This window comes from Gopherus flavomarginatus, chromosome 24 (genome assembly GCF_025201925.1).
Source record: "Gopherus flavomarginatus isolate rGopFla2 chromosome 24, rGopFla2.mat.asm, whole genome shotgun sequence".
Lineage (NCBI taxonomy): Eukaryota > Metazoa > Chordata > Testudines > Testudinidae > Gopherus > Gopherus flavomarginatus.
The window spans coordinates 4,010,856-4,036,918 of NC_066640.1; the positions used below are offsets into that span (position 1 = coordinate 4,010,856).

A 26,063-nucleotide genomic window follows, 5' to 3' on the forward strand; every position below is an offset into this window, starting at 1 on the left:
TCAGTGCCCGCTCTCAGTGCCCGTCTCCCGCAGTGCCCGCTCTCAGTGCCTGCCTGCACCCAACTCCCGCAGTGACTGCTCTCAGTACCCGCTCTCAGTGCCCGTCTCCCGCAGTGCCCGCTCTCAGTGCCTGCCTGCACCCAACTCCCGCAGTGACTGCTCTCAGTACCCGCTCTCAGCGCCTGCCTCCTGCAGTGCCCGCTCTCAGTGCCTGCCTGCACCCACCTCCCGCAGTGCCTGCTCTCAGTGCCCATCTGCACCCACCTCCTGCAGTGCCCACTCTCAGCACCTGCCTCCCGCAGTGCCCCTCTCAGTGCCTGCTCTCTGTGCCTGCCTCTCACTGCGCCCCTCTCAGTGCCCGCTCTCAGGGCCTGCCTCCCGCAGTGCCCGCTCTAGTGCCCACCTGCACCTGCCTCCCGCAGTGCCCGCTCAGTGCCTGCCTGCGCCCACCTCCCACATGCCCAGTCTCAGTGCCTGCCTGTGCCAGCCTCTGGCAGTGCCCACTCTCAGTGCCCGCCTCCTGCAGTGCCTTCTCTTAGCGCCCACCTCCTGCAGTGCCCACTCTCAGTGCCCACTCTCAGTGCCCACTCTTAGTGCCCGCCTCCCACAGTACCTGCTCTCAGCACCCGCCTCCTGCAGTGCCCACTCTCAGCGCCCGCTCTCAGCACCCGCCTCCCACAGTGCCAGCTCTCAGCGCCCGCCTCCCACAGTACCCGCTCTCAGCGCCCGCCTCCTGCAGTGCCCACTCTCAGTGCCCACTCTCAGCGCCTGCCTCCCACAGTACCCGCTCTCAGCGCCCGCCTCCTGCAGTGCCCACTCTCAGTGCCCGCCTGCTCTCAGTGCCCGCTGTCGGCGCCTGCTCAGTGCCCACCTGCGCCCGTCTCATGCAGTGCCCGCTCTCAGTGCCCTGGCAGGCGAGGGGGGACCTAGGGATCCTCTAAGTGGCTGACAGTGAGCATGTCCCATGAGATGCACCCACCTCGGCTTTCAGTGCACCTAGCTCCCAGCTCAGCCACTGCGCAATCCGGCCAGCTGGGCTTGTGAGTGAATAGCCGGGATGGGGGGCCAGGACAGAGGCGTATTGGTGCAGCTCTGTCAGCAACACAGGAAAGGGGCTGCAGGGGGCTGCGGGTCGGGACTGAGGGGCATCGGCAGAGTCTGGGGGTCCCAGTTTAGACTCCCAAACATTGACCAAAGTGCTCTCTGAATCTGGAGGAGGAAGCGGAAGCAAGTGGGGGGGGGCACCCCTCCCTGTCAGCCCCGTGGCAGGCAGCCCTTTGAACCCGCCCCCGTGGGGAGGGGCGCCCAGGCAATCACTGCTCCATCAAACCCTGGGGCTGGGGGGCCGCACTAGGGTGCAGGGGCCCAGCTGAAGGCTTCAAAGGCTGCGGAGCTGCCTCCATCCGCTCCACCTCGCTCTGCAGCTTTCACGGGCTCCTAGACCTGCCCAGTGGGGGCTCTGCCTCTCCAGCCAGCCCTGAGCATGGGGGTCATGTCCCTGTAGCCCCCGCGCCAGGCCCAGGGCCCAGCCACCAGCGGGAGAAGCTGCCACAGGCCTCTGGGGCGAGGGCAGGATTATGGCTGTGCCACTGGCCTCCTGGACCGGAAGCTGCCTGTGAGGGGGCTGTGAAATCCCCACTCCTAAAGGAGGCTAGTCGGCTGGAGGGCTGGAGAGGACAGTCTGCCTGTAGCCCCCTTTCCCTGGGTGGGGGTGAAATTAACCCACAGCCCCCGGGGGACTGGGGAAGGGGGATCCGCCAGGAAAACCCAACAGCATGATGTGCTGGGGTGAGGAGCAGAGCCTGAACTGTGCCCAGCAGACTGCCTGCCCTGGGTGAAGGGCCAGCTGGTGGCGAGGGGGAAGGGGCAGCCAGGAGTCAGGGCCGGGAGCGAGGAGAACCCCCAGGCAAGTCTGGAGAGTGGCAGGGGCATGTATGTGGGAGACAGGATACAGGACCTACTACTAGTGCCACTTGGCGAGCGCTCCCTCGGCCTAGGAGCGGCAGGCCGGGGTTCTGGTCCTGGCGGGGGGCCCAGGCTGTGTCAGCAGCAGGTGGAGGAGTCCTGACCTGCTCCTGCGCTGCTGGAACTGTCCAGGGTGCTGCAGGGGGCAAGGAGGGGGCCAGAGCAGAAGCTAAGGGGGAGGTTTGATAGCAGAAGGCGTCACAGAGAGAAGACCCCCCCCCCCCGCAGGTGACCAGGTAGCACTAGCAGGGCCTGGGGCAAGGGAAACAGCACATCTACATGCGCCTGGCACGGAAGAGTTGGGGGTCGGGAAGGACCTGGCAGCACACGCACTGTGGGACAGATAGTTCATGGGTCCGTGGGGCAGGAATCCCCTCTGCTTTCGCAATGGACTTGGGCCTTAGCTTTTAAAAATCATTTGCTATACTTCAAAGGGTGAGAAATGGTCAGTGCCTCCCTCTGTGTCCTCGCCCCTCCCAGCACTACAGATGGAGCTAATTTCCTTTCTGACCCAGCCTGGCTGCACTGGCTCAGTTTCACTTTCTGTTTATTGTCAGTTTCACTTCCTGGTTCTCAGTCCTGGCAGGGCGCGGTGCCATGGGCCTTTACCACGCAGCAGGGGCGGTCCCAGGCCAGCAACACCCCTGCCCTGGCCCACTTCGCAGCCAAACGAAAGAGGAAAAGCTACTAATTGGTATTTAAAAATAATAATCAAACCATGTTCTCGGGGGTTTGGACTGGGCCAGAGAATGAAACCCCTTGCTCCCAGCGAACGCCTCAGGGACGGGAAAACGAACCGGGCCGGGGGGAGTGGAAAAGCAGAGCGGCTCCTCCCTGCCAATGGGCTGCACCCCGGATGGGCTGTTCTCCCAGGTCAAAGTGGTGGTGTCTCTTGGCTGCGGAGCCACAGGCCTGCGCCCCAGCCAAGTCCCGCAGGCTGGGTGTGAGCAGTGCACAGGTGTGTGTGTGGTGGGGCGGGGATTTCACCTCGAGGGAGCCCAGAGACACCCCGTCTATCTAATCTAGCTCTTACAGTGCCACTGGGTGCAGTGTCCGAGCTCAGGATACCTCGAGCTGGCGACAGTGTCCGGGGGTGGGGCATGAGGCAAGAGTGCTCAGCTCACAGGTCTCTGGTGGGGAGGGACATGCCGGGCCGGTCTGGCAGGAGCCGGGTTGCATCGGCCCTGTGGGACTCTCCCCAACACAGGCCCCCAGGGTGGGGGATCGGTGGGGGGCTGCCTAGGCAGCTCCTTACCGGTCCAGGCTGCTGATTGGACGGGTCGCAGGCCAGTGAGACGAGATCTTTCAGGGGGTCCTGCGGGTTGAGATGAGGCGGGTACCGTATGGCCGTGTGGGGGAAGTAGGTGGAGGCCGCCTGGGGGAGGATCGAGGTGGTGGGGAAATGCAGAGTAGATGAAGGGTGTGGGCTTCGAGCGATACCTAGAGCGGGAGAGAGACAAAGAGAGGACCAGGGCGGCCTTCATTCGGAGCTCCGGGCCAGGCAGCGCCCCAGCACCCTCCTGCCCCACAGGCACACCGCTCTGGTTCCAGTGCCCCCTTAACAGCGGCTCAGACGGCAGCCCCACACGGCCCAGCTGCCTGACATCTATGACTGCTTATCCCTTCATGGTGGGGGCCGGGAGCCAGGGATTTCTGAGCCCTCACCCTGTCTCTGACCCCAAGGCCCCTCTATGGCCTTGGGCAAGTCACTGAACCTCGAGCCGTGCCTCAGTTTCCCCCATCTGCGGATGGGGACCCCGATCCTTACCTGCCTCTGGGGCCGGGGGGAAGGTGCGTGGAGGATCAGCTGATGCTGGTGAAGCATTTGGCAGACGAGCGGTGCTAAGCATTGCCATTTGCAAACCAGTCCCACTCCGAGAAACCACCCTCCCCACCCCCAACCACACAGGGCCCAGTCCACAAGCCCAAGGGATGCTGGGCTGAAAACCAAGCTGGGTTCCTTCTACCCCCAACCCCAGTCACGAAGACCCTGCCAGACTGTAGCTGGCGGCTCTCTCTCCCTTGCAAACTCTTCAGGGCTGGGTCTTTGCCTGCAAGGTGCCTGGCAGGCTGTGGGCGCAGCAGAAATGATACCAGCCACGCATGCGTTCGTGCAGCCCTCTCCCAGGCCCCCTGCCCAGCACCCCTTCCTGGGCTGTGAATGACAAAGGAACTGCCCTCATACTTTGGGGGCCTGCCCCTCCGCAGATCCAGACTCACCGCTGTGCACGGCGATGACCGGACGGTGATGCTGGGTGAAGCTCAACCTTGGGGAGGAGTCCTGGGGCGACGGGCTGTTGAAGGGTGATTTGTCAATCTCCGTCTTTTTCACGGGGGAGATGCCTAGTGAGCCGTGAGAAAAGCAGAAGCGGTGCTGTTAGGGGTCAGCCCCCCGCTACTCTGGCCCACGACGGTGCTCAGGGGCGGCGTTTAAAAGGCCCACAAATAAAATCCACAGCAGAGTCCATCAGAAGCACCATTCAGTGTCAGGCGTCAGGGCAGAATCTGACCCCCAGGATGAGGAAGGGTTCCCCCTCCCACCAGGCACATGGATCCCATGGATCCGCTTGGCTCAGAGGCCGGAGGAGACGCCCATGAATGGATTCACTCCGGCCCAGCTCGAGGCACTGACAGCCCAGTGAAATCACCAGTGTGCGGGGGGGAAGAGGGGAACCCTCCAGCGACTGAGCCTAGAACGTGGGGGAGCAAATATAAGAATGGCCACACTGGGTCAGACCAAAGGTTCATCTAGCCCAGTGTCCTGTCTGCTGACAGTGGCCAGTGCCAGGTGCCCCAGAGGGAATGAACAGAACAGGGAATCACCGAGTGATCCATCCCGTCGCCCAGTCCCAGACACTGAGGAAGGGGCAACCCTTGGCACTCCCAGGGGAGGGTTTGCACGCTGTGCAGCTCGGCGCCTGCGGAAGGGCTCTGCTGTGCCCGGCGTTACCCGGGAAAGGGGGGTGCTGCTGGGCCGGGTGTCACAGGCAGAGGCGCAGCAGAAAGAACTCCGGGGGCATGGCTGGGTTACTGCTGCGCAGAGCCAGCAGGGGGCGCAGAACCCAGAGACTCTCCTGAGGCCCCGTCACAGGCACTAATTTGCTCTCCTTAATTAGGTAGCGACAGAGGGAGGGGCAGGAGCTTATGAAGTGGGTCATGTTCCCTGGCTCGACTGCTTGGCTCACAGGGTGTCTAAGTGACACGTTTGTGTGTGCACATGTGCGTGCAAGTGCACAAGTGTGCATTTGTCCACGTGGGTGTGCAGCAGGGTGAGTGTGTGTATGCGCAGGGGTATTTGGGTGTATGTGAGTGGACACATGGATATGCAGGGGTGTGTGTATACACAAGGGTAGGTGTGTTTGCATGTGTGTGTGCGTGTGTGTGTGCACACGTTGGTATACATGTGCTGGCAGGAGTATCCATGCCTCTCCTCCCCGTTGGGCAGCCTCACCCCACTGCACACGGCTCCAGTTCTGTGTTTCCGACCCGCTTCTCCTCCCTCAGGGCGAATGGCCCAGCGGGGCCTGACCTGGGAGAGCTGGGGGCACACAGCAGGCGAACTGCACAAGGCCACCCACCCAAACCTCGTCCTGTCCCCTCCAGGCCCCAGTCACCAAAACCCATCACCTGCTGATGAGCTGCGTCTCCTGCACCGTGCTGGGCAGTGCCCTGGGGGTTCGCATCTTCCTCCCCTCCACTCCCATCCCGTCCCTGCCAGCCACGCAGGGCCCAGGCTGTGGGGGGAACCTCCCGCTCTGCAGGGCACACTGAGCACAGCACCAGCGCTCTGCCCACGGGAATGGCTGAGGCCATCATTACACACCCAGGAATAGAGCCAGGCCAGGCAGCGGCAGGGGAAACACCCAAGGCAGGGAATCCAGGCCCAGGGCAGGCTGGGGCAGGGCCGTGCAGGCCCAGGGCAGGCTGGGGCAGGGCCATACAGGCCCAGGGCAGGCTGGGGCAGGGCCGTACAGGGGGCAGGTAGGGGCCGGGCCATACAGGCCCAGGACAGGCTGGAGCAGGGCCAGACAGGCCCAGGGCAAGCGGAGATAGGGCCAGACAGGCCCAGGACAGGCTGGAGCAGGGCCGTGCAGGCCCAGGGCAGGCTGGAGAAGGGCCATGCAGGGTAGGGCAGGGCCATGCAGGCCCAGGGCAGGTAGGGGCAGGGCCGTGCAGGCCCAGGACAGGGGTGCAGGCCCAGGGCAGGTAGGGGCAGAGCCGTACAGGCCCAGGGCAGGTAGGGGCAGGGCCGTGCAGGCCCAGGACAGGCTGGGGCAGGGCTTTACAGCCTCGGGGCAGTGGGCGGGGGTCCAGGTTTTGACCAGAACGCCCAGTCGAAAAAAGAACCTGGCGGCTCTGGTCAGCGGTGCTGACAGGGCAGCGAACGGTCTGGTTGGTGGTGCAGGGGGCTAGGGCAGGCTCCCTGCCTGCCCTGGCTCCACATGACTCCCAGAAGCAGCCGGCATGTCCGGCTCCTAGGTGCAGAGGTGGCCACGGGGGCTCTGCACGCTGCTCCCGCCCCGAGCGCCAGCTCCACAGCTCCCATTGGCCAGGAAATGAGTCCAGTAGGAGCTGTAGGGGTGGCACTGCAGGTAGGGGCAGCGCACGGAGTATCTGCAGCCCCTACGCTCAGGAGCTGGACATGGCGGCCACTGCCGGGAGCCACCTGAGGTGAGCACCATCCGGCCAGAGCCTGATCCCTGCCCCCCAACCCCTGCCCCAGCCCTGAGCCCCTTCCCACGCCCTAACTCCCTCCCAGAGCCCGCACCCCTCATGCCCTCCTGCACCAACCCCTGCCCCAGCCCTGAGCCCCCTCCCACACCCAAACTCCCTCCCAGAGCCTGCACCCCTCACACCCTCCTGCCCCCCAACCCCTGCCCCAGCCCTGAGCCCCCTCCCGCACCCAAACTCCCTCCCAGAGCCTGCAGCCCTCACACCCTCCTGCCCCCCAACCCCTGCCCCAGCCCTGGACCCCCCTCCCATGCCCTAACTCCCTCCTGGAGCCCGCACCCCTCATGCCCTCCTGCCCCAACCCCTGCCCCAGCCCTGAGCCCCCTCCCACACCCTAACTGCCTCCTGGAGCCAGGACCGGCACTAGGGGTTTGAGTGCCCTAGGCGGACGGCAATTTTGCCGCCCCGCGCGCTGGTCCCGTGGCTCCGGTGGAGCTGCCGCAGTCCTGCCTGCGGGAGGTCCGTCAGAGCCACGCGAGGAGCCGACCGTCCGCAGGCAGGACTGCGACGGCTCCACCGGAGCTGCCTGCCGCCCCCTCCGGCAAAATGACGCCCACCAATTATTCTGGCGCCCTAGGTGATTGCCTAGGCTGCCTAAATGGTAGCGCCGGCCCTGCCTGGAGCCTGCACCCCTCACGCCCTCCTGCCCCCAACCCCTGCCCCAACCCTGAGTCCCCTCCCATGCCCTAACTCCCTCCTGGAGCCCGCACCCCCAGCCGGATCCCTCACCCCCATCCAACCCCCTGCCCCAGCCCAGTGAATGTGAGTGAGGGTGAGGGTGAGCAAGCGATGAAGAGATGGGGGATGAAGTGAGTGGGAGGCGGGGCCTTGGGGAAGGGGGGGCAGGGGGCTGGGAAAGGATGTTCGGTTTTATGCAATTAGAAAGTTGGCAACCCTAGGTGGAGGCAGGATAAATCCAGGCACAGGGCAAGTGGGGGTTGGGCCATACAGTCCCAGGGCAGGTGGGGGCAGGGTCAGACAGTCCCAAGGCAGGCGGGGGCCAGGCCCTACAGGCCCAGGGAAAGTGGGGGTAGGGCCATACAGGGGGCAGGTAGGGGCCGGGCCATACAGACCCAGGGCAGGCAGAGGTAGGAGCAGGGCCAGACAGGCTCAGAGCAGCTGGGTCAGGGCCATACAAGCCCAGGGCAGGCGGAGGACAGGCCATACAGGCCCAGGGCAGGTGGGGGTAGGGCCAGACAGGCCCAGGGCAGAGGGGGGCAAGGCCCTACAGGAGGCAGGTACGGGCCGGGCCATACAGGCCCAGGGCAGGTGGGGGTAAGCCATACAAGGGGCAGGTAGGGGGCAGGCTGTACAGACCCAGGGCAGGTAGGGGCAGGGCCAGACAGGGCCAGAGCAGGTGAGTCAGGGCCATACAGGCCCAGGGCAGACGGAGGCCGGGCCGTACAAACTCAGGGCAGGTGGGGGCCAGGCCATACAGGCCCAGGCAGGGTAAGTTGAGGTGGCTCTGTGCAATGTTGGTGCCATGCCCCTAGCCTGGCCAACCACACTGCCAGGCCTTTGCTTTCCCCACTGCGGGGTCTGTCAGGACAGAGGTGCCTGTGCCAAGGAGAACGGGAACCAGCCAAGCCCCCCTTTGTCGGCCCTGTCTCAGCAAACGGGACAGAGATGCTGTTTTTCCCTCTGCCATTGAGCGTCACCCAACGTAAAGGAAACTCTCTGGATCTAGCTCCCCTTGGCTCAGCTTGTGGTGCTGCAGACAGGAGACCCCAGCCCCAGCCCTGCCCCGTTATGGGCCCCAGCCGGGATAGTTGGCTGTTGATTTATGAGGAAAGATTAGGAGAGCTAAAAATACGTTGAGCTTTGCAGAGCGCTGAGCTGGGGGATTTGAGCCCTGAGCACAAGGAGCCAAAAGGCATAAACACCATGGGGGGAAGGGCTGCTGAGCCGGGGAAACGTGCCTGCGATGAGATCGTCTCCCCAAGGACAGCGTAGGCTCCCACACCCCCCAGACCTGGGAGGACAGGTGTATGGTGGGACAGGAGGAGTGGCTGGAGTGCTGTGTGGGCTGGCTATTCGGGGCTGCACAGCGGTCCATGTAGGGCCGGTAAGGTAGAGCAGCCCCAGGGCTATTCTAACACACCAAGGGCAGTCCCGCCCCCAGCCCAGCCCAGAATTTGGGGCTTTGCCTGCTGTCTCCCGAGCTGCATCCTGGCGCGTGACTGCCCTGTCTGACCCTGCACCTCCACGAGGAGGCACGCGATGACACAGCCGCCGTCGCTCTCCAGTGGCACCGAACCCCCGGGAGCTGCTCTCTGGCACCTTGTCCGCATAGCTTGCTGGCTCACAGTTATACCAGAGAAGGGCTGAAACCGAACCCCAGGGGGAGGGGTGGGGCTCCCAACCCAGCCTCTGATCCAATCCAACGTGCAAAGAGTTCTCCTTGTCTGCACCACTGGCCTCTCATCGCCAGGAACCAGCCCCCATTGCCAGCACACAAACGGGGGTCAGGATCTCTGTCGCTTCCTGTGACGAACTGGGAATGTTCTTAATGTTTTCTCTGAATACTGTGTTGGTGCCTCAGTGTCCCCATGGCAGTTCTTAAATATCTTGCAGAGCAAAGAGCCAGTGCACCTAAATGCCTGACCCTCTGTCTCCTAGCAACTGATGGCCTGGACCTCTCCCCTGCAAAGGTGCCAGCTGAAGGTGTTGGAGACAAAGGGATCAGGTGACCTCCTGGCCCGGGAAAGGAGCTGAGCAGAGAGGAGGGGCTGGGAGGGGTTGTTAGTCTGGAGCTGGCTGGGGTCGAGAAGTGGAGGGCAGACGTGGGGGTCTGGCTCACTGCCTGCTAGAATGGACCCGGCTGAGGGGTCCGGTTCTCTGTACCTACAAGCTCTGTTTTAGACCCTGTTCCTGTCATCGAATAAACCTCTGTGTTACTGGCTGGCTGAGTCACGTCTGACTGCAAATGGGGGTGCAGGACCCGGTGGCTTCCCCAGGACCCCACTGAGGCGGGCTCGCTTTGGGAAGCGGCACGGAGGGGCAGAGGATGCTGAATGCTCCAAGGAGAGGCCCAGAAGGTGAAGCCGTGTGAGCTTCTTGCCCTGAACAAGTCTGCTCCAAGGGAGAGGAGGCTCCCCAAAGTCCTGACTGGCTTGGTGGGGAGGAATTCCAGAGCATCGCTCGGTGACTCCGTGACACTTCCATTTGAGAATGCAGGGCAGGAATCTCCTCCCAGCAGTGCCCGTCACTGGCCTCCAGCATGGCTGGCTGCCTGGATCTGCTGTGGGAACAGGCCCAATATATCCTGCCTCCCACCAGGCTGCGTGTGCTGTGAGAACAGTGCCCGCGCCAGCTAGCCATGCAGGTGACAAGGGAAGCCCTGGGCAAAGGGCTTTGATCCAGGTGGAAGGCTTGGGCTGGAGTCTCCTGTCTGCAGCACCACAAGCTTTAGCCAGAAATTAGGTCAGTTTTTAAAACAGGCCCAGACACCCGGGTTCTCCAGGGCTGGGCACAAGAGTCCCGCTGGCTCATCCTTGCTTTCAGAGGGCCAAACACTGCAGCTTTATCCTCTCGCTGAGCGAAGGCTGGCAGACTCGGTCCTAGAGGTGCTAGGGCCCAGGTCTCCAGGCCGGTGGTCCCTGCCCCCAGCCTGCCTCACTGCCTTTCACCCAGGAGCCAGCAGCACTCATCGAAATGGAACAGCTGCCCCCCCCCACCCACACACACACACACACTCCCAGTGTCCTCCAGCGTGCACTGCATCTGCCCCGCCTTGCTCTATTCCAACCCCTGGCTGCCCACAGGACTGCCTGTCTTCCCTGTGCTCCCTCGCGCCAGGGCCTCTCTGGGCGCAGGATATGGGCAGCTAAGCCCCAGGGATTTGGGGAGAGGAGTTGGAGGAACTGGCTCCCCCCACGCCCGCAGATGATTCCAGCTGGCAGGCCCAGAGGCGGTGTGCGGCTGCCTGGGGATGGCTCCTGGGGCAGGATGGTGTCTCCGGCTGGGGTGCCTGGTTCTCTGCTCTCCCCTGGGCTGTATGGAGCAGCCCACATCCTGGGCAGCTGCTTCCTCCGACCCAGCCCCTCCACTTGCTCACTGCAATCGCCCTCCATGCCCCTTGGCCCCGTCTCCCACTGCTTCGCCCATCCCCTTCCACCCCTCTCCAATTCACCCCGTGCCCTCCTCTCTGCTGTTCCCTGCGTTCAACCCTGCTCCTGCTTCTGCCCCCCGGCCATGGCTTCCCCTGCAGCCCCCTCAGCCCATGGACATTGGCAGGACTCTCCCACCAGGGCAGAGCCCTGTGGCTGTGCATGGCACTGAGCATCCCCTAGAGAGAGCGTGGGGCTCGTCTGCCCTTCCCCATCCCAGTACCCAGGGCTTCATTGTGGGGGCTCCCCCCGCCCGAAGCAGGGCGCTCCCAGAGGGAGTTAATCCTGCTGCCACAGTGCCATGGAGGATTTATCTCCAGCCATTCAGCCCAGCCGGTGTTAATAGGTTTAGCCCGTTCTCAGACGGTCATTTAGGAGGATTTCACAGAACATCCAGTACGGGATTGAAATAACCTCCCCTGCGACGCGCCAGCTAAGCACATCCCTTCTCGGATGGCTTTCCCCCCGTCCCCACAGCCGGGCTTGGGGGGCACAGAAAGAGAGGGACTCACACACACTCGCACCCAGAGCTGAGGTTCTCCCTGAACTCCAACAGCTGGTGGAGCTAGTGAGTCGAGGCCACGCCACAGGGGAAAGAAAGAAAGCTGCGGCCAAGGTCTGGAGCAGGGCACTTGGGAACCAGGATGCCTGGGTTCTGTTCCTAGCTCTGGGTGAGCGCTCCTCCTTGGCACCACACCTACAATGTCTTGACCGCGGCTGACTACTCTGGACGCCCAGCGCTCTGTAGGTAAGGCAGAGCAACCCCAGGGCTATTCCACCACGCCTGGGGCAACGCAGCTCCCAAGCCCAGACCCACCCAGCACAATCTATCTTTGACGTAGGAAGTTTCTCTTTGTTCTGTGTTTCTTCAGTGCCCAGCAGGCCAGGGACCTGGGCCGAGAGGAGGCTGCTAGGGGCTACCGCAGTGCAAAGAATAAATAAATAATAGCGAAACCCACCTCTAGCAAATAACAAAGAGGCTAGCAAAACCTGGGAGTCTGAACAGCGGAAGATTGAATAACCCATCCTGGGATCTTTAAAACAATCTCACATTCATCATCATCATCATCAACAGAGCCGGCTGGAAAAGGGCTTTTCCCAGGAAAAACTTGGAAAGCAAAAATGGGATTGGGGGCAGGGTTTACTTAATAACCTGCCTTGCTTTTCGTTTTTCATTTAAAAAAAGCCTCCCTCAAATTTCTAAAGAAACGGGTTTTATTTGTGGAAAATTTTCATGTAGGAAAAGAAACAGGCCCTTTGACATCCAAACCCAGATTAGAACAAAAATCTCAGCCGACTCTAGGATTTTCCAATCCCGCAGTAAAGCGCTTTGCAGCTGCTAACTCAGGACACCACTTGGGGTCAGCACCATTCTTCCCAAGGTGGGAAACTGAGGCACAGAGAACAGACTGGCCAGTGCAAAGTGCTGAGTCATTGCTAGGACTCAAACCCAGGAGTCCTGTGTCCCCAGCACGATGCCTTGTGCCTGGTTCTGATTTCAGGCTGGTGTAAATAAGGAGGAAATCCAGTGAGGAAAATGGACTAGATTCTGCACTGGGCCTCTCGGTGTGCTCTGCTGCCCAGAACCGCTGGAGCTCCGAGTTCTCTGCCCCCCTGCTCTGCGCCCCGCTGGAGAAGAGGGGCTGTGGACACTGTCCTAGGGGTGCCCCCAGGCTGGCTCAACAGTGCAAAGCTTGTGATATGGCGCTTCCAGCAGGGGTCAGGGGACACCTACAGTCCCGGGGTGGGGGGGGGGAGGCTCAGGGCAGACAAAGGCTCAGGCTGCGATTCTGGTCTGGCCCTGGACTCCTGGCACGGCACGAGTTCTGGAATGGGCCCAGGATCTGGGCTTGGAGTCTGAACCCCGCCCAGCCCAGCTTTGCACACACGTGTGCACAAACACACAGGTGTACACAGACACACGCATACACACAGTCTAGGGGGAGGGCCGGGGGCCAGGCCCAAGGACTAGGGGGGGAATAGTTTGGGGCTCCCAGGCTGAGAGGTATGAAAGCTAAGAGCCCCTTTGAAAATATCCCTAATTGTGTGAAGTGGGGGGGTGAACCCCCCCCGGGCCATTAGCTGCCAGTGCTCGCTGCCCCCCCAACCCAGCAGATCCCCAGGGAACCTCCCCCCTACCCGCTGACAGAAATCTCAAGATTATAAAAAGAAATAAATACAAGACAATGTACAACACCCGCCCCCCGTCCTTGCAGGGAGAACTGGCGCCGCCTGGGACCCCAGGAACCAGCCATCTGAAAAAGGGTTTGTATTGCTTTAATTAGCTCAGCCGACCCCCTCCCCCTTCTCTTAATGAGCGGCTAATTGGGGCTGTCTAGACAGGAAGACAAAACATCAAACAAGGAAGAAATCTGTCCTCAGTAATATGGGGCACCTGTGGAGATGGGGAGCGGCGGGGGCAGGGCCACGGCCTGGCAGTGCACAGAGGGGTCCGAGGTGGCGGGGGCAGGGACACAGTGAGTGCAGGGGGCGGGTGGGGAGCCAGGCGGCCTCCTGAGCGGGGAGGGCAGCTGCTGGCCCTCCCCTGGAAGATTCATTGACACAGACCCACTCCAGAGACCCTGTGCTGGGGAAGCCCCTGTGGATCCATGGACATTCCCTGCACAGCCATCGGAGACACCTATAGAAACCCGAGTGCGCCTCCTCGAGGGCTCCCATAGCGCTGGCAAGGGCAAGCACCCAGCCAGGAGCTCCGACAGCGAGCCCAGAGTGCCTGGCAGAGTGGGCCTGCGGCTGCCGGTCTCCTCTGGCAGAGGGAGGATGGCACGCTGGCTCACCCCCCGGCCAAGCCTTTACATACAGCACCTGTGAAGCCAGCGATCAGCAGCCGGGATGCCCCAGGATGCAGGGGGCGGCTCCTTTCCCTGCTCCACCACAGACCTCTCAGCACCTGGGCGATCCTCTGAGCCAGGAACTGGCTCCTAAGCCGAAGTGACCAACCCGGAAAGGAGAAGCCGGGTGCACGGCCCGGCCTGGCACCAGAGCCAGAAGACACCGTGGAACGCCGGTTACCTACCCCCTTCCATGTCTTCTGTCCAGTTGCGGCTGCTGCTTGTGGGCGAACTGGGCGAGGTGTAGTACTCGCCCCCCGGACTCGTGTCTATGTCGTCCTCCATGGAGCCAGACTTGTGTCGTTTACTCCTGGGGAGGGGAGGAAGGAGAATTGATCAGCGTGGGCACTGGGGCCTTTCGCTGCCACAGCTCCTGCCCACAGCCAAGGGGCGGCAGTCACGGCTCGGGGGCTCCCTCCCTCCCTGTGTTGTGCAGTCTAGTGGTTAGAGGCAAGGATTAGGCGCCCGGATGCCTGGGTTCTGTGCGCAGCTCTGGGAGGGAAGTGTCGTCTGGTGGTTATAGGGGACTCTGCCACTGAATGGCTGTTTGACCTCAGGTGAGTCACCAGTCCAGTCTTATGGCCCCTATTCCCTGAGCGAGTGGCCCACCTGACACAGGTCGGGGCAGCAGGAATGTGATGTTATCACCGTGCAGGGCAGCTGGGAGCGCTCATTACTCAGGGGCAGAGTCCCCTGGGGTGCGCGTGGCAGAAGAGGAGGCATCAACTTTGAGATTCTTGGGCCAAGCCCATATGGAGGTGGCACCTTGTGGCTGCTGCCTCCTGGAGCCTCGGCACTAAGGGGCGCCAGTGAGGAGCTGGTGGCAGGGAGCCCTGGGGTCAGTGACAAGAAGAAATGAAGCTGCCGGGCCCAATTCCCCTCTCCGTTACACCCATGTGACCCCAGTGGTGCTCTGGGAGCCAGACTGGGGGCTTGTGTTGATGCACACGGCTGCAGCATCAGGAGAGCTGCTCCCCTTGGCCTTGCTAATCCACCTCCCGGAGAGGGGTCACTGTGTCTATGGAAGAAGCCCCCCCGTGTGTAGGGTGCTGTCTGCAGGGAGCTAGGGGTGTAACTGCGTCACTCGAAGGAGTGGATTTTTCACACCCCTTCATGACATAGTGATGACAACACGGGTCTGGTCCCAAGTGCAGCCAACCATTACCAGCAACGCCCGGAGTGCCAGTTAACTCTAAGAGGGTGTCCAAGGCCTTGGCTGCCCCACGCTGCCCCAATCAAAGACGAGAGAAAGCAAGGGGCTCCCTGAGGCCCCATCCATCCTGCCAAACCAGTGAGGCAAGGCCGGCAGGATCCCCGTCCCCTCACCTCGCTCATCTGATGGGAAATCCACAGGGCCTGGTCTCTGCCAGAGGAAATGGACTCTGTGGGCCAAATTCTGCTCTCCAGTAACCTGGCAGCACCCACAAAATCCAAATTCTGCCCAGAGACCCAAGTGGGCTGCTTCTCCCTCAGCTCCCAGGCTCCTGTTCTCTCTCATTAGTTTACAGGCTGAAAGCGCAGGGCTCACACCCGCCGCCACTGAAAAATATCATCCTCACCGGCTAGCTATGTGCGGGAGCTGCCTCTGGGGTGGAACGCAGCAGCTGTTTAACAGCCACACAACAGTCTAGGACCGGAAGTGGCAAAGACCATATTCAGAGGGACGGGGATTACAGGGAGGCACAAGGTCCTGTCCAAAGGAGGTAGGGAGCCCGCACACTGCTGCTAATACTCCTCCTCATTCCTAAGTCTCCACCGGCCTCAGTCCATATGCAACAGCCCCCAGGAGCACAGTTCCAGGCATGGGGCTAGGCCTGGGTCAGAGGGGAAAGCCCCCATCACTGGGGCAGGGCCCAGGCCATTTTCTGCAGAGCTCCTCAAGCAATCTCCCATCTAACTCCTGCACAGCCTTGGCCCTGATTAGACGGAAGCAGTGACAGGCCCAAAGGCCAGGCTGCTACAGCTGCCAAGCTCAGGGCTGCTCTAAGTTGTCCCTGGAAGCCACCAGGCCAAAACTGTTGGCTAACCATGTCACTGCTGGCTTTGTTCCCGGCAGGGCCGTCGCTGCACCAGGTCCCTGGAGCCATGCAGCACTGATGGGGTTAAGTAACACATATTCCCCCTCCGCACCAGAGGAGGTTACCAGGCTGGGAGCCTGGGCTGCAGCCAGGGTGGAGAAAGGAGTTCCCCTGGGACACCCTGTGTCAGGCAGGGAGAGGACTAGGAGTGAGGAGGAGAGGAGCCCGCCTGCACTGGACTCTGGCTACCGCCCAGCACAGGGAAAAACCTGCCCTGGATTTCTATTCCATGGACCAAACGAACCCCGATCTGAGGCCGTGCAGGCGGAGTTTTACACTACTGCCCGGTGTGTGTCTGCACGAGTCCGCGGACGTGCATGCTCTGTCGGTGTGTGTGACTGGAGCACCACGCGTGTCGCAGGGTGCAGACATGGGACTCCATGTGCGACTGCACCTCCACGCGGGTCCCCGGGTGTGCTCGCATCTCTGTACATCCAGGCCTCTATGTGCATGGTAGTGTGAGTGTGCCCGGGAAGGCGCCTGCATGCATGGGACTAGGCGTGCCGGCAGGCCCCGCGTCTGGCTGAAGCAGGACTGAACCTGTCTCACCCTTCCCACACTGCACTGCAAAGAGAAGGCCTAGAAAAGGCCTATCCCCCCCCCCCACCCCTCCCGGCCCCACTGCCCCCAGAGCCCGTGCTGAGGCTGATACGTACCCGCTGGATGAGGTGCTGGGGAGCGTCCGTCTCATGCCAGTGCTCGAAGGGTTCAGATCATAGGCCAGATGACCCTGCAACTCCCCCAGAGAGAAGTTTGGCCCCGTGCCTGTCACCACTGGCGCTGTGGATCACAACATAGAGAGACCCGCATCAGGGGGCTCATCAGAACACCCCGCCGGGGGCGGGTACATCCCTCCATGTCAGAGCTCCCCTGGGTCTGCTGCTCTGGGGGAAAGCTGCATTTGCTACCCACTCCTGGGGGGAAATTCACCCTGGCCGTTATGCCAGCTAGGGCTGGCGTCCCCCATGGGGCTCAAGAACACAGCCATTGGCATGAGGCTGCCAGGCTGTGCCCAGACCTGTTCACCGGGCCCTGAGCCGAACTCTGCGCAGTCTGCTCCCCTGGAGGGGCTGTGGGGGCGGAAGGGGAAGTGTCTGGCTCTGCTTCGCCACGCAATGGCGTGTTTGTCAGCGCAAGGGAAAGTTCTGGGGCCCTGACGGCTTTCCTGCCTGCTGCCGCGCCCCTGGCCGCCGGCCCCCGGCCTGGTACTCACTTCGGGAGACCTGGATGAGCTCTGTGACGCTGAACACCCCCGACGTGACAAAGCTCTCCTGGAAGTCTGTCGTATCTGCCGTGGGGAGAGAGCGAGAGAGAGATGAGAGGAGCCGAGAGACACAGCTCTGGGCACCCATCGCTGGCACCAGACTCGCCGCCATTCCCTCCCTGCGTCTCTAACCAGGGTGGGCCTCTGCTCCAGCCCTCCACCCACAATCCATCGCTTTGGGGACCTGCCTCCTTTCATGGCCCCCGGGGGCCGGCGTTGCCCAGCATGTGTCATGACACCCCGCCACGGTGCCTGAGAAGAGCACGTGGTACACAGTGCCTAGATTTCCGCGGGTGGGGGGAGCTGCCTGGCTTGCTGGTCCCAGCCTTGCTCCTGGGAGCTGAGGCAGGGGCCTGCAGGAGGTCCGGGCTCTGCTTGGCTAGGCCAGAGTCAAGTCCCCCAGGCTAGCTGAGCTGCCCGGTGCTCCTGGCCCATCAATTAGCAGAGCCAAGGGGCTGGGCTGGGAGCCGACCAGGGAGCCTAGATGCTGGAAGCCGTCGCTCTGCAGGATCCTGGGGAGAGGAGCTCCGGGGTAGAGGTGGCACCTCAGCTACTGGCCGCATCTCTGCAGAGGCCAGGGTGGGCAGAGCCATGGAGATTCCCTCTTCCCTCCTGCTGCCTGTGCTGGGCATCGCTTCCTGGGGCTGCCAGCTAGCTATAGCCCTGGCAAGGAAGAGAGGCTGTAGCTGCTCCAAGATGCAGGATCCTGGGGACCTCCCATGGTCTGCTTGGGGCAATGGCTGGAGCAGACATTCCAGCAGTCTGGCATCTCCCATGCTGCATGCATAGAAGCCGCAATCTGCACCCTCGCCCAGCAGCTGCCGGCCCATGGGTCCCTGCCAAGTTCCCAAGTCGGCCCAGTGGGAAGATCCAACGGGGCATCAGAGCAGCGTCAGCATGGCCCAGCCTGGCTCCTCTCCACCCTTTTTGCCCCTTGAGCGCTGCCCACTACTGCCTGGGGCTTGGAGAGGGCCAGGGATCCCCAGCCCAGATCCCCAGGCACCGGCTGTGAAATCTAATTTCCTATCTGTGTGACTCATGCTGGCTCCCACGTATTGCACCTGTGTGTCAGATATCCAGTAACTGACGTACATGTCATACTGACCTGACCTGCTTTCATGTCACACTCACGCAGCTTAAAACCCCAACCCGGGGTGTGAAAGCAGCTCTAATCTCTCCATGGGCTGGGTCACAAGTGCTCAGGGCGGCTGTTACTGACTTGACATTCTGATGAAGTGGGTTCTGGCCCACGAAAGCTTATGCCCAAATACATTTGTTAGTTTCTAAGGCAGTGGTCCCCAACCTTTTTCGTTCAGCGGGCGCCAGACGACGAGCCATGGAGGACCGTGGCGGCGGACGAGCATCCGCCGAAAGTCCGCCAACAAGTGGCAACATCAATAGGCATCCCCGCCGAATGCCACCAACAAGCAGAATGATCCAGAGGCGTTGCCGCCGAAATACCGCCAAAAATTGCAGCATTTCGGCAGCGACGCCTCTGGATGATGCAGCATTTCAGCGGATGCTCGTCCGCCGGCCAGTATGCAGGCATAATTAGATGCCCCAGCAGGTGCCATGGTGCCCATGGGCACCGCGTTGGAGACCCCTGCAAGGACTCCTCGTTTTTTTTAGCCAGAATGTTGCTTTAATCTGAGACACAACAGAGGCAGCTCAGGACTTGCCAGATTAGATCAGGGGCCCATCTACCCTGGTAACCTGCCTCTAACAGCTGCTTCCAAGGAACGGGCAAGAATCCCGCAGTGATGGGGTACTTGCCCCAGGCACAGGCCCCTCCTGACCCCCATGGCTAGAGGTCAGCTCCTGCCCTGAAGCAGGAGGGTTCGTTCCCCTTTCAAGCTCTTTTGCTTTTAAAACATTTACTCTGGATATTCTTGTTATCCATAGAAACGACCTAGTGGCGTGGGCGCAGGTAGGCCTGGCCCGGCATGACTCAAGTCCCTTCACTTATTCCTAGGTTATAACGTCAGCCGGGGCCACTGTGATCATCTCTTCTGAGCTCCTGCACAGCACGTCCCTGAACTAATTCCTGGGGAACAAGCACAGAGCTGGGAGAAAAAAAAACCCTCTTGATTTAAAGATTTTCAGGGCTGAGAACCCCCCACGACCCCAGGAAAATTGTTCCAATGGTTAATTAGCCTCACTAAAAATTGCACCTTGTTTGTCATCTAAGTTTATCCAGCTTCAACTCCCAGCCACTGGATTTCATTAGACCTGGCTCTGCTGGACCGAGGAACCCTTGATTCTCAAATTCCTGCTCCCTAGGCAGCTACTTACCACATCACCCCTCAACCTTCCCTTTGCTAACCAGGCAGAGCTCCGGGAGGCAGGTTTCCCAATGCTTTAGTCATTCTCAGGGCTCTTCTCTGAACCCTCCCTCGTGATCAACATCTTTCTGACCTGTGGGCACCAGAACTGGACAAAGTCCCAGCAGCAGTTGCACCAGAGCCAAATCCAGGGGTAAAAGAACCTCCCTACTCCTACTTGAGATTCCCCTGTTTATACGTCCAAGGATCAGAGTAACCCAGAGCAAGTTCAACCAATTATCCCCCATGACCCCAAAGTCCTGTTCAGAGGCACTGCTTCCCCAGGAGCACCCCAAAGACCTGTAGGGTTAGAAGGGACCACAAGAGTCATCCACAAGGGGCAGGACTTGCTGTGTCTGCACCATCCAAGACAGGTGCTCTTAGCCTCCTTTCGAAAACTTCCAGTGAAGGAGCTTCCACAACCTCCCGAGGCAGGTCCGGTCCATTGTCCTACTGTCCTTACTGAGATTTGATCTAAATCTGCTCTGCTGTCATTTGAACCCACTGCCTCTTGTCCTGCCCTGTGTGGCAAGAGAGAAGAATGTTTCTCCATCTTTTTCATTGCCTCCTGTAATGGTGGCACACGTTCTGTGTTCCTCGACGGGTGACTTTGCAGGTTGGCTGGTTGTGCCCGGCTCACCAGGCAAACTAGCCCGTTCTGTCTCAGTGACCTGTCAGCTTCGTTATTCACCAATGTTTGTGTCATCTGCAAACTTTATCAGTGACGATTTGATGTTCTTTTCAAGGTCGTTGATAAAAATGTGCAATATCGTGGGGCCCAGAACTGATCCCGGCAGGACTCTGCTAGAAGCATGTTGCTGATGAGTCCCCATTCACAGTAACATTTTGAGGCCCTTCAGTGAGCCAGATTTTAGTCCATGTTGTGGGTGCCGTGTTGATCTTGTATTGTTCTCATTTTTTAATCAAAATATCCTGCAGTACCAAGCCAAAATGCCTTACACTGTTACCTGAACCAACCAACTTGTAATCTCTTCAAAGAAATCTAGCAAGTTAGGGTGACAAGATTTGCATCTCAGTTTCCCCATCTGTAAAGTGCGGAAAGTGACAATGCCCTGCATTTGTATTTGAGGACTGACAAGTATGGTATCAAGGCTGATGTGTAAAGGTCTGAGCATGGGAATCATGCACGCAGCAGGGCAGGCTTGGTGGAACAGCAAACCAGCACAAAGGCAGGATGGTCTTGCACTGAGGCTGTTGGCCTGGGTCTCAGAAGAGCACAGGGCTCAGAGGTCCTATCCCAGATCCCCTGCATGACCAGGGGTAAGTCCCTTTGGCTCTCCAGGTCTCAGCTTCCTGTCTCTAAGATGGAGATTAAAACTCGCTTCTTTTATCTGTACAGACTGTAAACTCTTCCAGGCAGAGGCTGATTCGACTGCGTATTTGTGCAGCACCCAGCACACTGGTCTAGGGGTGGCATGGAGCGTGCCAGCGGGGGTGGCCTCCAGGTGCCACTTCTCAATAATAATTGCTGTTTCAATAGTCCTGCATAATTCCATCCCCAGTTGGCAGCCAAGCTCCTGCCCGCATGCCCCGGGGCCGGCACGCTGGCAAAGCTGAGTGCAGGGGCCTCTGGCATGTGGGAGGTGACTCAGAAAACCAAACCCAACCACAGGAGTGACTCAGTGGAAAGCAGCCGCGGGCGGGAGATCCTGGCACTCACAGCGAGACAGCAAAGTCAGTGAATGGCGGCAAACTGCGAACTTGCCAGCTTGGGATTCAGCCCCTGTTCTGGGCACCAGATCCTACCACTGGCACCACCTCACCCGTCTCCAGTCACCCTGCACCTGGAATCCCAGGGCATGCTCCCACTGTCCTGCTGCTCTCTGCCACAGGTCCACGCAATCACTCTGTTGGCCTCTCTGCAAGAAGCCCAAGGACGGCTGTTATGCTGGGGAGCTGGGCTGAGGCCTGCCAAACTCATTCCATGCTCCAGAGACCAGCTGATAAAAACTCCGGCTCCTGGCCAGCCAGCGGTCTCCCTGTCACTCAGCCCAGTTCCCTTAGAGGGAAGCTATTCAGCATCTGCCTGGAGCATATGTCACCCCAGGCACCAAGGAGCCAAGCCTTGGTTCGCCGAGTCAGCACTTCTGCTGCAGGCGGGCGAGAGCATGGGGCGGTGCACCAGCAGCAGACGGGGTCAGTTTGGGTCTCAGCGTCACCGGCGGCTGAGAAGCTGCTGGCAGAAGCCGGAGGTGGAGGAGAAAGCCCTAGCTCAGCAGTTTCCTCTCTGTGGCATTTTCCCATCTAGCAAAATCCAATCATTTCCTTTCCGTTCCACCTCGGCGCCTGACCTTTCACCCCTAGCACTTCCGGGCGCTGCTCTGGGGATGCCCTGGGCCAGCAGCAGCCAGGATTTGGTTGGCGCAGGCCAGCTGGGAGCCCTCTCTCCCCGCTCTTCTGCCTCTGCCTTGCTGGCTGTCAGACAGACACAGCCGACCAAAATGTGATTTGTCTAAAATCATGCGGTCTAGTGGGGAGGCCCAGGCCTCAGGACACCTGGGTTCTCTTTCTGCTTCTGCCACTGGCCTGCTTCTGACCTCTGGGTCCCCCTCCCACCGTTGGCGTGCCAGGCTGTCTCTCTAGGTGTCTGGGCAGTTCCTGGCAGTGGGGTCCTGGTCCTTCTTGGGGGCCCCTAGGTGCTACTGTGATACAAATAACAAGTAATATTTGTTGCAGGGGCCCAACACGTCCGTGATGTGAACTCCTGTGAAATCAGGGGCGTCCTGTGGACACTCCTCCCTTGATATTACTAATGGGTGAACCTCTCGGGTGGGGAAAGTTCTGCTTTCCATTAACATCCAGTTCTTCTATTTGTCTTAGTCTGACCCTCTCTCCAGCGCTACCCACCCCCAGCCCCGCCCCATCTCCCCGCGGTAATGGCCTGTGTTTGAATCTGAGCTCGCTTCATGCAAAGGGCTGTTTCTGACTCTGTGCCCAGGAGCTGAGGGGCACGCAGAGCCCGGTTCTTGTGAACATGGGCGCCTCAGGAGGGGCGCCTTGGTCCAGAGCCTCGGTCTGACAGTCAGGCACAGAACCACTGGCTTGGGGTGCTGGCTGGAGAGGCCTGGGTGCCCTCAGCATCTTCCTCATCGACTGCTGGCAAGAGGGAACCATGTGCTCTTGAAATGGCCCCAGCAGCTCTCAGAGGGAAGCACAAACCTGACCCCTTGGGAGCAACTCAGGGGCCAGCTCAGGGTCTTGCTGTGGGCTGTCTGATCTCATTGGGAGAGCAGGCGCAATACTGGCCTCTGAAGGAGCAGGTGTCTGTGCTGCTGACCACTTCAATGCAAAACTCGGCTAAAACGTTCCCGCTTCCATAGGGCTGGCCTGGACTGGGGCTCTCTGGCGCCCCCTGTGGCAGGAGTGAGAAAGCACCTACGGTGCTGTATTGGCCCAATGCTCTCCGGCACCCCCAGTGGCAGGAGTGAGAACCTGCCTGTGCTACTGTATTGGCCCAGGGCTCTCTGGCGCCCCCTGTGGCAGGAGTGAGAACCCACCTACGGTGCTGTATTGGCCCAGTGCTCTCCGGCACCCCCAGTGGCAGGAGTGAGAACCTGCCTGTGCTACTGTATTGGCCCAGGGCTCTCTGGCGCCCCCTGTGGCAGGAGTGAGAACCCACCTACGGTGCTGTATTGGCCCAGTGCTCTCCGGCACCCCCAGTGGCAGGAGTGAGAACCTGCCTGTGATACTGTATTGGCCCAGGGCTCTCTGGCGCCTCCTGCTGCAGATGTAAGAACCTGCCTGTGGTCCTGTATTGGCCCAGGGCTCTCTGGCGTCCCCTGCTGCAGATGTAAGAACCTGCCTGTGGTCCTGTATTGGCCCAGGGCTCTCTGGCGCCACCTGTGGCAGGAGTGAGAACCCACCTACGGTGCTGTATTGGCCCAATGCTCTCCGGCACCCCCAGTGGCAGGAGTGAGAACCTGCCTGTGATACTGTATTGGCCCAGGGCTCTCTGGCGCCTCCTGCTGCAGATGTAAGAACCTGCCTGTGGTCCTGTATTGGCCCAGGGCTCTCTGGCGCCCCCTGTGGCAGGAGTGAGGTGTGTTCAGCTGTTTCCCGGGTGGCGAAGAGTCTGGGGCAGCTGGGTGACCGCTCTCTGTGCCCCTCAGGACCCTCATGCCTCCTGTGGTAGAAGCGGCCAGGGGGGTAATTTGACAAGACAGCCTGGCATAGCATGCATGAGTGCCGTACAAGCTTCCCATGCCCAGCGCTGCCAATGCCCCAGGACGCTGGTTTGCAGCCCCTCCACTGTTCCAGTGCTGGGTCCCCCCTACAGCTCTGCAATGGCCCTCAATTCCCATCACACCCTGATGCTCCAGTCCAGGGCTCCCCCAACAGCTCTGCTGCTGCTCCTCAGTCCCACCCCACAGCCCCTCCACTATCCCAGCCCCAGGCCTCTTCTGAGCAGAAACCTGCCCCCCTAAAGCGTCCCAGAATGATGGGGCAGCCCCCACGAATCCTGAGCTGTAGAACCTAACTAACTGAGTGGGTCTCGTCCTTTGCCTTCCGGCTCCAGAGGCTTCAGGTCTTGCAGCTTTTCTCCACAGCCACATGGGTGAGAAACATCCCTGGGGTATTTTTAAAACCAAAGCTGAGATTCTCCCATAAGCACCTGACCCAGAGGCTGGGGCTTTAAGAAACTCCTCCTCCCCCACCCCCATTCTCAGGCCTCGCTGTGCAGAGATTTCCCACCAGGGGACGCTAGGCTGAGAGAGCCCCAAACTCACCACTCTTGTGGCCAGCGAGAGGCCTGGCCCCTGGGTTTGGGGAGGGTGAACAGGGAGGGTGTCAACTGCCTCAGTACCCGCATGGCTCCCTTTCCTGCCCCGAGAGAGCTTTAAATGGGGTCTGTGTGTGAGATCTACCCCCCGCAAGCTGGCAAGGGAGAGGGGTGAGGGGATCCCCCCTGCCCAGCGCTGACTTACCCAATGTGATCGGTTTGCTGTCCTCCTGGTCCGAGCCGATCCCTGTCCTCGGACTGCTGCTTTGCTCCGAATCTGAAAGGAAAAGCCAGGCGTGAGACTCTCCAGCCCAGCACCCTGTCGCCAGCCTCTTTCCCCCAATCCTGACCCCGCACCAGGCCCCTATGCCTCGCTCTGAGCAGCAACCCCTGCTGGCAGTGACCAGCCCACTGCCCCCAGCCCGCTCTCAGGATGGCAAGAGCTGGGGGCTGCACTAGAGCGGGGAGAGTTGGCATTGCATCGAGCCTGCCCTAGATGACCCAACAGTCCCCATTTTGCCCCGACCCTGATTAATTCCAGCAGCGCTCCGTGCTTCCATTGCCCCAAAGGGTGGTAGAGACTGGTGCTCATTGGCTCCGGCAGTCACCCACCCTGGCACCAGCCCTGGTTCTCGCACACCCCAGGAAGATGGTAACAGCTCCCATGAGCTGTGATTCACAGGTGTGGAAACTGTGACTTGCCTAAGTCAGGAGTAGGAGCCGGGAGCGGCTGGGCTCCGGACTAGCTCACACTCGCTACCCTTGTCAGTGGTTGGACCCTGTCGCATTCCCCGCAGTGCCCCCTGTTGGCTGGAAACTGACTCTAGTATGGGGTCGGCAACCTTTCCGAAGAGCTGGGCCGAGTCTTCATTTGTTCACTCTGATTTAAGTTTTCGTGTGCCAGTAACACATTTTAACGTTTTTAGAAGGTCTCTTTCTAGAAGTCTATAATATAGAACTAAACTATTGTTGTGTGTAAAGTAAATAAGGTTTTTAAACTGTTTAAGAAGCTTCATTTAAAATTAAATTAAAATGCAGAGCCCCCTGGACCGGTGGCCAGGACCCGGACAGTGTGAGTGCCACTGAAAATCAGCTCGCGGTACACGTGCCATAGGTTGCCTACCCCTGCTCTAGTATTTCCTCACAGTATCCCTTCGAGGATCCCTTTGACAGTGAAAGGGAAGGGAGTTATTGCAGTCACCTCTGGGCTGGAACACAGCAATAATTAAATCTTGGGCAGCAACGCTGCACTTGGCTCACTCATGGCATGCAGGAATGCAGCCACCTCTAGGGTGGAACACGGCAACCATGTAACAGTGCACATGAACACTGTGCAAGAGATTAGGACAGGAAGTGGAGTAGAATGCAGCATCCAAATCAAATTGCGGGAGGGGTGGGGGGGAATTGTAAAGCTTGAGGGAGTGAAGAAAGAACGACAGAAAGAAAGACCCCTCCCTCCTCTCCTCTAGTGACCATGACCAGGCAGGCCCCTGGTTCCCCTGGCAACAGACAAACACTAATGGCTGCTTTATGTAATAGCATTTGTGCAGTAATGGCCCCTGCGTGGTCTGCACTCACTAACCAGAGGTCACTTTGCTGTTCCCATACAATGATTAATGGGCTGCCGTGCCCGATGGAGCCTCCTGCCCTCACCGCTGCCTGCCCGCCACCAGTAATGGAGGAAGCTCCCAACCTCAGAACCGATGGCGCCACGAAACAGCCCTGGTTCCTCTGTTGTGGCTGCAGCCCCCTGGGCGGGCGGCCCTGCGCACGGGTACAAAGCACCGCCTGGCCTGCCCACTGCATCTGGCTCTGGAACAACTGCTCCCTGCCACCTGGGCCTTGGCAGCCTTCCCCGGGGCGATGCCACAGCCTGGCATGCTCTGGGCAGTAGGTGCCGTGGGGGGCTCTAAGCCACCCAAACTGCCTTCGCTAGCTGTGGGAGGGCTGGGGGGGTCACCAGCCCCAGGGGTTGTGGCAGAGTCTCAGTGGTTTCAGGGAG

At 60.4% G+C, this 26,063-nt stretch overlaps 1 protein-coding gene across 3 annotated transcripts in view; it reads right to left on the reverse strand.

The window, feature by feature from the left end:
• Positions 1 to 3,070: 3,070 nt before the first annotated feature.
• The window catches only part of LOC127040026 (nuclear factor 1 C-type), a 116,350-nt gene continuing 93,357 nt past the window's right edge, over positions 3,071 to 26,063 (reverse strand). For all 3 annotated transcript variants that reach the window (XM_050933764.1, XM_050933766.1, XM_050933765.1), the window contains 6 exons: positions 24,267 to 24,338; positions 16,949 to 17,023; positions 16,392 to 16,515; positions 13,843 to 13,967; positions 4,186 to 4,308; positions 3,071 to 3,405 (listed from right to left, as the gene is read on the reverse strand). In XM_050933764.1, coding sequence (XP_050789721.1) covers positions 3,086 to 3,405; positions 4,186 to 4,308; positions 13,843 to 13,967; positions 16,392 to 16,515; positions 16,949 to 17,023; positions 24,267 to 24,338 — 839 coding nt within the window. In that variant the 3' untranslated portion in view covers positions 3,071 to 3,085. The remainder of the gene's footprint in view (positions 3,406 to 4,185; positions 4,309 to 13,842; positions 13,968 to 16,391; positions 16,516 to 16,948; positions 17,024 to 24,266; positions 24,339 to 26,063) is intronic.